Genomic DNA, 13812 nt, shown 5'->3' with positions numbered 1-13812 from the left:
CTATCCTTAGATTGAGATTGTTTGCCGAAACACAGTTTACAGGTGTAAGTCTTGGATAGAAAATTAATTCATTTAGAAGAATTTTGTATGAAACAATGCAAGAAAAAATTATGATGGTAAAAGAATATCAATATAAATAAATATATTTAAGCTAAAACTAACTTTTCACTAGACTGGAATTAAAACGGATTCATTACATAAATAACACAATCAATAATAATTAAATCAATAATATAATTTAAATCAATAATATATCTTAAAAAGAAGAGGAGCATGCTGTCTTCGAATTGTGCAATCGGAAAAAAAATATAAATATTTTTCCGATTTGTATGACGTATTAGATACTTTGTGTTGCCTCGTTGCGAATTATAATGAATTGTTTTGGCACTCACATCTGTGAAGTTCTTGTTCCTGCAAATGGTTAATACTATTAATTTTTGTTTAATAAGAAGTAAGACACACATGAAAATAAGAAGTGTATCCATACCAAAACAATATTAATCGCAAATATAAAAAGAAAACAAATTCTCTACAAATTTTTTCCTATTACAGACTATACTTCCAGGTGTTAACAAAAAAAAAATTGATTAAAAATTTAGTACTTTTGATGTTAGACATTTGTGCCATGAAATTTGTTTGTAACTATCTATTAAAAAGATACAAACTAATAAAATTCTTCTTCGGTGACCAGCTGTTCCCCCCATCAAATTATTAATATTAATTTAAGGCTTATCTACCAATTTTGATGAGCTAATTCTTATTCACATCGTGCAAATGATAATTTTATTAAAAATTTTGCTTGCAATAAATATTGAGCATTTTGATTGCAAAGTGACAAAATCAGTCAATTTACGATATCTCTGAAAAATGGAGACCCGTGGAAATGGTTACCTGTTGATGATGTATAAGGATTTTTTTTTTTTGCTATAAAATTTGGAAAAATCGGTACAGTACTTATGACTGGGGGACTGTTTTGAGATTTCTCTGAAAATCAGGAAGGTTATAAGGAGGAAGCATCCTTTGATGACATTCTTGGGAATCACTTTTCGTATAAAATAAAAATTGTCGAATTCGGACCAGTGATTGATGCTGCGGTATGGTTCTAAGATATTTTTCGCTATTATTTTAATTAAATAGGCATTTCAATGTCTCATTGAAAGCTAATGCTTTAAAGGTAACGATTCACTTATTGCCTTTTTTTATTAGTCGTAATTATGCTTTTGATAGGGCATCCAACTTTATAATGTTAAGACAGCTTGCTCTTTTTTTCTTTTTAAGATAACCTATTGATTTAAAACAGCGTTCCATTCATAATAGATCCGTTTCATTTTGAATTCAGTGAAACGGTTACTTTTCAAATTAAACATTTATTTATATTGATATTCTGTTACTGTCATAATTTTTTCTTGCATTGTTTCTTGCAAATTCAAAATTAGCATATTACCTTGCATATTATTTATAAAATTGGCTTTTATTAAAATCTTTATTTTTTTAGTTTCCTTTATGAACTTACCTGAGTTTTTTGCATTCTTCTTTTTTATTATTTGGATATCGAATTTTGGATTTGGCTCCCTTGCAAAATTTGGATAGCTCTTAATTCGATCTTTTGAAATAATTTTATCTTTAAAAAAATGAAATGGTTTCGAGAAATCTTTTTTTTTTTTCCGTTCCCTCGACAATTTGAAAATCAACTTATACTTATAAAAAAAGATTTCTTGAAAACTGTGTGAAGTTGTTTGTAAAGCTGTGTCTCAGTTCATCAAGATCTCTCTTAGACTGATAAAAATTATTTTCATATATATTTTTAAATATTAATAAAAAAAGATTAATTTGAATATGTCAGTAAAGGCATGGAAGAGTTTCTCTTATATAATATAGGATACGTTCACTATAGAGAAGAATACCTTAGACTTACGTAAATGTGGAGAAATCACGTGATGCTGGCCCAGTTAGTCACTTAAGAATGCGTGACTTAAACGTCTTTACTCGCTCAAAGGTCGCATATATTCTTTGAGAGATGCAGTGAAACGTGGGTCCTTTGGTTTGCAAAATTTTATTTATGCTTTTCGTGAATTTTGAATACAGACGCATATAACTTGAAAACGGCACTCGCTAACTTAAGGAAACATGCTGAAACACATCTGAATGGAGAAGACATACAGCTGATGTCCCGTTCACTTGATTATAGAAACTCACGAGAATTTTCCGCATTTCCGAAACTTTTTGAAATATTTTCATGTATTTTGTTCAGAACTTTTCAACAAAATATTTAAAGTTTAGACGGGAGAAGGCACGCCAGTTAGAGGTGAGGATCACTTTTCAGCTCCAAGTTGATTAAAAATTGCAGCTTTCTGTTTTCAATACCTTTTAGGAAACGTTAAATCTTAAACACCTGATGTCTGAAAAGGAGCCAGCTTACAGTTATACTTTTCATTATGCCATTTCCTTTTTCATGGATGTTGTATAGATTGAAAGAATGTACGCTTTTAAAACAAAAACATTGCAAAGTTTTTTTATGAAAGGACGTTATTTAACGAATGTGGTGTATTAAAGAATTCTTTTTGAATGAAAGTTTTATTTCTTTGAATCTTTGGTGCGTGGCTTAACACGCATTGCCAAATTTACTTTAAATTAAAGTATTAAAACATTTTTACTTAATGAAAACTGCCAGCCATGTAAATAACAAAAATAAATTTTAATTACAAATTAAATTAACAAATATAGAATATGATACATTGGCCGTAATTCCATCGACCAGCACGAGACAGACGTTCTAAGCCAGCTGGCAAAGGCAGGAAGTGAGTCGCTCGTATTCGTTGGAGAGCAAAGTTCATCTCCGTAGGTATGATTGATGCTTATCGCCAACTGGCAAAACAAACAGCCATTTATCGTCTGTTTGGCCGCTGCAAATCTATATTCGTGAATAAATAAAACCAAATAATATGCTGTACTTTTTAGTAATAAACAGCAAAATCTCTGAAAGTCTGAAAAATTAAATAATACTTTCCTATTGCATCCAATGAAGGAAATTTAGTATTAACCCGTTGCACTCGAATGGTAACTCTCACGCACCATTCAAGACGGTGCATCATTTTGGCATTTTATTTATTCAATTTTGATTTTTAAAAATACATGCAGAATAGTAAGAAGATGCAAATTAATTAAACGGGGAAATTCAAGATCCATCTACCGGGATCTTACCCATCTCAATTAAAGGCATGTGATCATATTGAAGGATCAGAATGCCCCGTCAGCACAGGGGGGAACTGTGGTAGCATCCTAAGGTCCATCACTGGTCACGGTACAACCCCACCCTTAGGAGGTTCGTTCTGTCATCGGCAGAAGATATCTCGACACCACACCTTTACATAACCACCAGGATGGCAAGAACAAAAGTACAAAACATACAGGAAGTTTCTGATCCCCATTTTTGAAGTGTCCCGATTAAAAAATACCTGCTGAGTAATAAAAAGATGCAAATTAATTAAACGGGTTAATTCTACTTAAAACAATCAGATATATTTATTTTTCGGAGCAATAAACAATTCTTTGTATTAGGTGAGTAATTATGCATCGAATTACTTTACCGAGCGCAAAGGGTTAAAAGATCTGTGAACTTAAATGAAATTATTTCATAACAAAAAAGGAAATCAAATTTCTCAAAGGCATATGCATAAAAATAGTTGTTTTGAAGTATGAGGGTTGAATAAACTTTATTAAAGAAAAACAACTAGTGATCTGCTTTCAGTATAAATATTAAACGAAACAGAAAACATTCATAATTTTTTTTATGACATAGATTGAAGTATCTTTATTTGAAATTGATTTTAATGTTAAAACACTGGCAATTTTTTAGAATGTGTAAATGTATCTCTAAAATATCTTTTATATCTTTTTTCAATTCCTACTATTAGTTCACACTCTCCCTATATATATTTATATATCTTGTTCAAATTTTCAATCGTTAATAAAATACTTTTTATTCATCCACTCAAGTTCAAATACAATTTTTTAAACTTGTAGTGGATGACACTTGATGTTAATACAATTTTTTCAAATATTAATTCATTAATTATCAAATTTAATTAATTTTTAATATTTTAAATAGATTTTTAGCAGTTTGTAATGAAAATTGAAATCAACAAGCAGTAGCTCAATCGGTAAAATGCGAGGATTTCAGTATTTTTCACGTGATGGTGAAGAATGCGAGTTCAATTCTTGCGAAAGTAGGAATTGGCTTAAAAAAATTATATTTCTTGTTTGTTTTGAATTTAGAAATAAAATAATTCTTTACATAGAATTTGTAATAACTGTAATGAAATTTATGATAACGGCTATAATGCGAAAGCTCCAATTGTATTTAATAATATAAAATTAGTTAAATCTTGCTTCATTAAGATTTTATTTTATAATTATCAGCATTTTTAATAATTGGGCAACATTATAAATATACATTAATAGGGTTAATTTTAAAAGTTAATTTTCTATTTATTTGATATATTTATTTTTTTCTGAATAAAATTTCTCTAACAAGTGTTATTTGTAAAATATTCAACGTTGGTGAAAAATCAAACCATTTCATTTCCATTTAAGCATTTTGAAAAATATTCTTTTGCTTTAAACTATAATCTCTGTTACTCTTTGAGAATGCATCATTACACTTGGGACTTGGAAAAACAAGCTATACGAAATCGCTCCGTTCTTTGGAAATTCTTTACTTATCCCTGAAGGCACTTCTGTTCATTTTATTTCCATCGTATATCCACGATTCGCTGCAGGTATCTAAACTAAAATTTCCCAGAGAGAAAAACGTAAAAACACGGGAAACCCCTTGCGATTCGCAGAGACTTAAAGGACGCAGAAAATAAATTTATAAGTAATGTTCCCTATACTTTCTTACGTGATATTCAACTTCTTCCTGATGGAAAAAGTTACCTGAACTTCCGCATTTCTTAAATAACTGTAAAGGCATACGAGACCGGAGTTTGATTGATGATCAGTGGAACATGTATAACTTTTTCCTTTGGTCTACAGATGCTTTTTATCTGTTATGTCCTTCAACTCTTTTAAGCCGTCTTGGATTTTGGCTTTCTTATAGATATATCTCCACCTTTCCGTCTGTGCGAAAGAAAAGTGATGGATTACATTGGAAATTAAACTTGGAGGAGGATATTTTCCGAAAGAAGAAATGAGTATGGAAGAAACCCTAGAGTGGATTGATAATTTTTTTCTTCTTTTCTGGCGATGCCAAAGTGTGTGGTTTCAAAAAATTGGGAGGTTTTTGGGTGGAAATCTAATCCTTCTAGGTGGGGCGTGATCTGAATGAAAAAAGTGAGATTTACCTTCAGATTTCCCGAGGGTAACTTGTGTTTTGGATCTTAAAATGCATTGCGCTTAAAGTTTTTTTGTGGAACTATTTGTTTTGCTGTGTGCCTGCTAATTTAAGTACGAGTGCGCTGCTAAAATAGGTGACTTCTGCCCACGATTTTTTTAATCGATGGAAACACTTGGTTTACTTTCAGTGTTAAGGTAAGATTCTGTAAATAATATCAAAGTTTTCCGCTGAATATTTGTAATTATATGTAGCATCCTTCTTAATGGTAGAATAGTTGCTATATCAAAAGATTATTGACTCTTCTACTGACATTCCTTAGATGCCATAATCAAACGCATCAATGTCTTATATTTTATATGAATGATGATAATGCTTTTCTGAATATGTGATTCCTTCACTTTATTGCTATATTGCATTATAATTGCTGAACCTATTACTTGCAGCGTTTGGAATTCTGAAGATTTTTCTGTGATTTAAAAGTAAAGCTAGAATTTTTTATTTCTGTCAGAATAATAATTTAACTTAGATAATCTAGTTGAAGCCAATGAAATTAGTAAAAATAATTTAAAAGCTGTAAAATGTTAGATGAACAACTCATTCATTCGGAGTCAAATATTTATCTTGATTTTATCAATAGATATTAACACACGATTGCAGCAGATGTTTGGAACACTAAGTAATGGGTATTCACTTTGCGTGATTAAATATTAAAAGATATATCTGTTATCTTTTAATTAGCTTTGAATATTCTTTCTAATATTAAGAGATATAAAAGATATATCTATACTTATAATAAAGCTCAATGTGTGTGTGTGTGTGTTGGCGCTCTACAGGCCAGACCAGCTCAATGTGTGTGTGTGTGTGTTGGCGCTCTACAGGCCAGACCATTGAACCTAAAGCTACCAAATTTGGTACATGTATACCTTGGAGGTTGGGAATGTGCACCTGGGGTTCCTTTTTTCGAATTTTTAATTAGAATTTTAATTATTAATTAAAAACTAACTTTCCCGCCAAAAAAATCTTCCATTTTCCCCACCGCCAACTTTTTCGCCAAAAAAATCTTCCATTTTCCCCACCGCCAAATGAGTAAAGCTTCAGTATTTTTTTTCTCCCAACAGTAATGAGGCTAGGGTTAAAATTTTCCAGCGGATTATTTCAATCGATTCTGTTTATTTTCTTAATGTTTTATGCATTTAAAATTAAACATTGTTAATGAATCGATCTTTCAGATTCATTCTGAAGTACTTTTGAATTAAAATAAAACAGAATAAAGGAAATTAAAAATTTCTAATCCGCATAGCGTTACCCCAACTGGCGTAGAAAAATTATGTATTTGCGTTACGTAACTGGGGAAGAAAATTCACGCATGTGCATTCCGTTCTGATTGTTGCCATGACAACCGTTATCAATGGACGATTTAAATTATTTTTGGGTTAGTTGCATGCTTTTGTAAGTAAATTGTATTTACGTTAGTTATATATTTTTTGTATATGCTTATAGTTTTAAGTACATCGTTTTTTAAGTAGTTTTTTTAAAGCCTGTTTTCAACCGTTTATTTTAAACGATTCGTTTTATTTTCTTAGTGTTTGATGCATTTAAATTTAAACATTGTTAATTAATCGATCTGCTCATAATGAATCTAAGAAAATTTTGTTGACAAACTCTTGAGATATTACATAAATTAAAAAAGATATTCTTTAGTGCCCATAAAGTTTAAATGCTGAGTGACTCTATTTTCAGTAATCAGATTATAAAAAAAATGCTTTGTTTCAGTAAAAAATATTATTATTATATTAATTGAAGATTAATTCTTTCCACTTTAATTTAAAGCATAAATTCTACGGGTGCTAACAGAAAATGAGAGAGATACATATTACGTTATGACTGAAGGCCTTTATAATATTATGAGTGAATTATATGACAATCAAAATTTGAAGTTTTAAAATATTTTGATGAAGAAGCTATTAAAGTAGAAATTGCATAAAATATTTAATTATTAAAATTTTAACGAACATTAAGATTGGCGAACCGGCTGGTCGCCAAAGGCGGCTAGTATATAATAAAGATAACAGATATTAAATATAAACCTGTTATCTTTTAATTAATACAAATTAGCTTTGAATATTCTTGTATTTATCGAAATCTCTCTTTACCTATAACTTTGGTTGTTAATTTTACTTTGTTTTTAAAGCATAAAAAATAAGGACTTTTATAAATTTTAAAAGATTGATAACAGGCGGTTATTTTCCTTTTTAAAGTATTTTGCTATACATTTATTAAGAAAATATTTACAGTTTTTGTTTAAAAAATTGAATTATTCTCTTTTTATTAAAATTATTAATCCGTTATTTCCTGCGAATTGCATTCGTTTTCAAAGGCTAATTCTTAGTTGCTTTCAATTAATTTACTAATAATTCTTTTTTTTTAGTTACTTATTTTTTCGAATAAAAATTTGTTTAAAGTAAAATACATTTGTATATTCATCGAAAAATCTCATCAATCTTGTATGCATAATAAAGTTTTCAAAATAAATAAAAAAAAAAACTGTTAGATTTTTTTTTTGCACCAAATAATAGAGATAATATATACGCAGGTAGTTAAAAAGCATAAGATGGCATTTGGAGGCAGAGATCTTACAAATGAAGAAATGGGTCCAACATTATTTCCTTGCATTCAATTAAAAAGACATTGAAGAGATATGATTTCAAAAATTGAAATATTTCTGAATGGACCTTAAATCCGTCTTATCCTTAAGTCCCCCTCAATTACAAATTATATTGTCAGCTGGTATAATGTACAGCCAATTGTAGAAATAAGCTGAAATTATTTAAAAATGTAATCTAAAGTATGAATAACTATAAGGTTTTTCAACATTTCAAATTATTCGATTTCATGAATATTTTTTTCAAGCAAATTAAAATTATTTATTTTTCTACATATCTTTGTTTTTAAAAATCAAGATCAGAAGGGTTTCTTTGATCTGCTATTCATTTTTAAAATATGGGGGGGGGATTTCTTTAATATAAGTCGCGAAGTATGTTTCTTTATTAGAACTTGAAAAGTTAATAGTTTTATAATTATTGTTGTACTTACTTGCAATTTAAATATCATTGCAACATTATATTGATATGATTTTCTTTCTCTTTGTAGTCGGAATATTGTACCAATTGTTATGGGAGCTCGCCCTGAAGACTATGCTAGAGCTGCACCACCCCACTCTTACATCCATGTTGATGACTTCGCTTCGCCAAAGGAATTGGCAGAATACCTCTCCATTCTGGACAAGAACGATACTCTGTACAACGAGTACTTCCGCTGGAAAGGTACCGGGGAATTCATCAACACTTACTTCTGGTGTCGGATGTGCGCCATGTTGCACGCTCCTCCTTACCACAAGTCCTATCCTGATATGCACAAGTGGTGGTCAGGGGCAGGAACTTGCAGCGCTGGAAACTGGCGGAATCGTGCAACGAAACCGCCGCAGCAGTTAACTGCCAATTCGGTTGATATCAAGGACGATAACGGGTAATTTTTGGTGACAAATTAACTGGTGGTTAGTCACAAACTCTGAATTCAAGGTTAAATTGCTGATGCTACAATGACTTATCAAGCAAGTCAGACATTATCATCAACAAGCCAAAAGTTTGGCTGGCATAAACGATTTTGTATTTATCTGTGACGACGATACATTTGTGTATGATATAATGAGCTGATATAAGCATTATAACTTTATGCTGGTACTCAACCAGCATATTAACTTTATGCTGGTTGAGACGATTTGCACCGCACTAATTGTTTCGTTGAAGTTTTTATCCTAAGCCACAGTTCGTAATTATATAAATTTATTTGTCTTTTGTTTCCATTTCGATGCATTCCAGTGTTTTGCTTTGTAATTTCGTTACAGCATGTTCAATTTAGTTTGTCTTTCAGAAGCATGTAAAATCATTTATAAATGTTTTCACCGTCATGCTATAAGGAATACTGTTATATGGATTCGTTTACTAAATGTGATTTTATTATTTAATGCTCTGACAGTGTATCAGATCATTCCTTAAAGGGACTTTTGATATACTTAGCTTCTAATGTGAAGTTGAAAGATATTTGAAATGATAAATATTCTGCATAAGAATATCATGTGCAGTGCTCTATGTTTCTTGTTAATTTGTTTGTTTGCTGCTGATTGCAAAAGCTTAGAAAATGAATGTGCGAGTCTTCATTTTTATTATACGGGTATTAATATGTTCTGTTTTTAAGAATTAAATTTTTTTTCTAACTAAATTTTTGAAATCATATGCTAAATTTTTTCGTAAGCATTTTCGTTGTACTGAATTTTAATTCTTAACAGCACTGGTGTACAAACTTTCGAAATTAGTGCACTGAATTTATATTAAAAATGGAAGATTTCCTATTCAGTACTTTTCCAAAGCAAGTAATATACTTATTTAAAGAAAGCGGTTTGGAATGCAAATGTTTTAAAAACTATTATTACATTCTTACCATTTTTTAAAGAAAACTCAATGAGTATTTTTCAAAAAATATTTGAATGAAGTATTACCTAATATACATAAATATTTCCTTCTTAATGAAATTTAAGCACTGGAACTGGATATTGCTGTTTTCAAATAAGTTATTGTAGGAAACCGTTGGCAAATAGTGGAAATAACTTTTCTTAAATGTCGCTTCATTTAAACACTTTATAACACATCTTCGTAAAATGTGGATAAATTGCAGTCCCTTATTTCATGTAGCACTGGATGTACTAAGCATAAAAATTGATAAATATGATGTGAATGAATTTTGAGAATGAATGGTTTTGAGTAGCGAAATATTTTATCAAAACCATGCATAGTTTTTAATTTCTGTTTCTGTAATTATTATTTATTCCTTTTTTCAAACTAACTGATCGGAAGCGCACAGGTCAAAATGTGATGATATTTGAAGTATTTGCTCTTGACTGTTTATTGTTGGTAGTGTTAAAAATCATTGACTGGATTTATTTTACTGCTTAAATGCATAAAAATGAAATTTAGTGAAGGTCATAATTCTGATTTGAATTATCACTTTATTGAAACGTTACGGCTACTTCACTTACGTGGATCTAAATAAGAAAGTTTGCATCGGAAAGATATAATTACGCTTAAACTACGAAGAAAGAATTTATGAAATTCAGTTTTGATCATTAAAACACCAGTCTAGTTAAAAACGTCATCTTAGGAAAATTGCGATGAGTTTGTTGTTCAACATTCATAACTCTGTATTATATAAGCTGTTAAATTATAACTATACGATTCTTGCAAAATATTCTTAACCTACAAATTTCGTCAGAATCATGGTTAAACTTTAGTTGAAAAATATTGCCAAAACGTCTTGCATTTTTTTTTTTTTTTGTCTTTTAAATATCTTATGTATTTTTTCTCATTTTTTTTATTTTAATACAGAATTAAAAGTATTTTCATTATTACACCCTGTAATCTGCAAACTCTATACTACCAGAGAATAAATTGTTGAACAATTATTGAAAACATGCATTTGAATTATGAATTCAAATTCATATTTTTTTTTGCAGTTATATGCATTTTTTACACGTACTTGGGAAGCATTTTACTGAATGGTTAAGACGCATTGCTTAAAAAGCAACTTTTCAGCCTCTGGAATTTTTCTCTAGGTCGTTCAGTATACTTTTAACATGATGAAAATCTTTAAAATTCTGCTGATCAAAATGTTAATTATAAAATCTAATTTTTAACAGAATTTAAAAAAAAACTCGTAAGATATATAATCTGATTCAACAATTCAGTCAAGAGCAAGTATAACAAGAAGGTTGTGATTGTATTGTATATATATTGCAAAGCTGAATGCATAAATTGTTGTGTGTTTGTATATTGTACTGTTCCTGTATTTGGTCATCAAGATAATGTATATTTGTGATGTATTTGTACGTTTTCCACATTCGGGCACCAAGAAAATGTGTTCTTCTGTGTAGCAAAGAAAATGAGTAAATTACTTGATTTTCACTCATGATTTCTTTGCTCTATATTTTTCGTGTAAAGATTTCTTTGTTACTCTATTCAAACTTAATGCCTGAATGTTTTCTGTCTCCACAATGTATGCTTTAAGGCTTCGTTCATTTTTTAATGCAATGGGACGAGAAATGAATGTTTTATGGTTATACAGTACACTCCCGATTATCCGCGGAATTGGGTGGCGTGGCCGCCGCGGATAACAAAAATCGCGGATAATCCGAAAAAAGTTAAAAACGGGTATAGCAAAAGAGAAAACAGTCATTCCAACTTTGAAAAATCGTTTTATGTACAATGAAATGTAAAATAAACAGCAGGAAATGTTTCACTAATGCTTAATATTTTAGTATATCACTCAAAACTAACCTAAAATGCATTTTGTTAATGAAAACAGAAAAGTGCTTTGCACTTACGAGAGGCGTCAAGGATGCACCGAAAAATTAATACATATGTACTGTTTTAATACTGTAATGTATTATGTAATTACAAAAGCATAACTGCAAAACTACACCTTTTTGAAAAAATCAGTCATTTGTATTTGATTCTTGCTTTGGAAGCATTTTTTCTTTGCTTGGAAGCAAAAAAAAAAAAAAACAGTACGGCAGGCGCGGATAATGGGGAGTCTACTGTAGTTTGCTTTTACATCCCAGGTAGCAAGTCTGTTGTGCAATATTGTGAGGCATTATATTACTCAGTATTCAACAATTCAACAATACAATATTACGAATATTGTTTCCCTTCATACATTATTTTAAAATATATGTGCTACTTAGGGATTCGTTTTTTTTATTTAAAAAAATAAATTATATGTTTATCTAGAACTGGGACAGTAGTGAATTATCGAAGTAATGATTTTCTGTTACTTATAAAAATATAATCTGTAATTGCAAAATAAAAAATACTAATAAACATATTATGAAACATAAAAATTTACTATTTATACCGAAGCAACACCAACCAATATTACTATTTGCACTGGCAAAAAAAAAAAAAAAAAAAAAAATGCTACATATTTATACCATAATAATAATATCGAATGAGTACCACTTACTTTCTGCATTATGATCAGATACTGTGCATCCAAAACAATGACATTTTATTAACATTTTATGATACCCGAATTTAACCCTGAAGTTCAACTCATTAACGTTTACATTCTTAAATGCTTCCTGTGTCCTAAAATTTTCCATTTTCTTAATTCTGTGTTGATATTCCAAAACATATAGACCTAATGTCATAGCTTTCGTGAGTAAGAGGAAGGAATGCAAACGTTCCTTTTCATCTGCTTTGTAATTGCTGCATCATTTTTAAAATAATAGAACGAAATGAGATGCGCTCGTTCTTTATGATTAGAAGATGGATGCATCAGCCATCTGTGGAATAAATGAAATGCTATTAACTATAAAATGATGCAAAATAATTGCTATAATATCAGAGCTTTGCTTGAAATAGCTGCTGCATTTTTCTTTGAAAGATATCTACATCAAAAGATAAAACATTCAGGATTTTTGATGCAATCGCCATAAATGTATTTATTGTAAGCGCTCTTTTGTGTTGTATGGCATTCTCCAAATCTGTAAAGCAATTATTTCTAAATCTTCTATCGCATGTCTCTATCAATATTGCCACAAATAGGGACTTTCAGTAAATGAACTATTACTATTAAAGGAAAGTACATGTGATTTTTTGTAATATCTTTAAAAAAATGCTCGCGAAGTGCTGTTTGGGCATTATAGAGGCCAAAGCCACAATTTATTACTCTTTACTAATTCATCAACGAGATTGTTTATTTATTGAGCCAACTTTTCCAACTTATGCTGTGTAATAAAATAAATGTAACTAACCATCTGTGAGCTGGCATTAAAAAAAAAACATGAACATATTATATGTTGAAGTACATATCTTTTACATATATACAACGACTATCTGTTGTACAGTAAAGCTTTGAAATCAGGGCATTCATTTGGATTCAATCTGTACTTTGGCCAGGAGGTTAATGTCTTGCTCTTAAATATTCTCTTTCTTTCTACGATTTTGACCTCCTCGTTACGTATCATTAATAATTATTAATATATTTTTCCGCGAGATGAACATCATCACTCTACCATTCTTAATAAAAATAACTTGCACCGATTCCCAAAATTTCGTAAGAAAATTAATATTCATGTCCATATATCTTATTTTTTTAATATTGATTTTCAAACATTTAATTGTCATTCTTCTTTTGGTTTTCCACATCAGGAATTATACGGTATTTATTTAAGAAGTTAAAATTAAAAGAAATCAAATTTTCTCTTAGAATTTTTGTCCTTTATTAAAATAATATTGAAATTCTAATCTAGTTGAAAAAAGGTTTATTTTTCTTAAATAATATGGGCAAAAATTTCAGTTTTTTTCCTATTTTCATTGTGAATCTCAAGTCACTTTAAACCAGGTTTTCGTTGTAATCTCTTGTTT

General features: G+C 29.8%; 1 protein-coding gene across 3 annotated transcripts in view; it reads left to right on the top strand.

Moving 5' to 3' along the window:
• LOC129980848 (glycoprotein 3-alpha-L-fucosyltransferase A-like) overlaps positions 1-12349 on the top strand; it is a 254073-nt gene extending 241724 nt beyond the window's left edge. For all 3 annotated transcript variants that reach the window (XM_056091274.1, XM_056091275.1, XM_056091277.1), the window contains one exon: positions 8486-12349. In XM_056091274.1, coding sequence (XP_055947249.1) covers positions 8486-8864 — 379 coding nt within the window. In that variant the 3' untranslated portion in view covers positions 8865-12349. The remainder of the gene's footprint in view (positions 1-8485) is intronic.
• Positions 12350-13812: the final 1463 nt, after the last annotated feature.

The sequence above is a fragment of the Argiope bruennichi genome, chromosome 8 (genome assembly GCF_947563725.1).
Source record: "Argiope bruennichi chromosome 8, qqArgBrue1.1, whole genome shotgun sequence".
NCBI lineage: Eukaryota > Metazoa > Arthropoda > Arachnida > Araneae > Araneidae > Argiope > Argiope bruennichi.
This window is presented reverse-complemented; position numbering and strand designations above follow the sequence as displayed.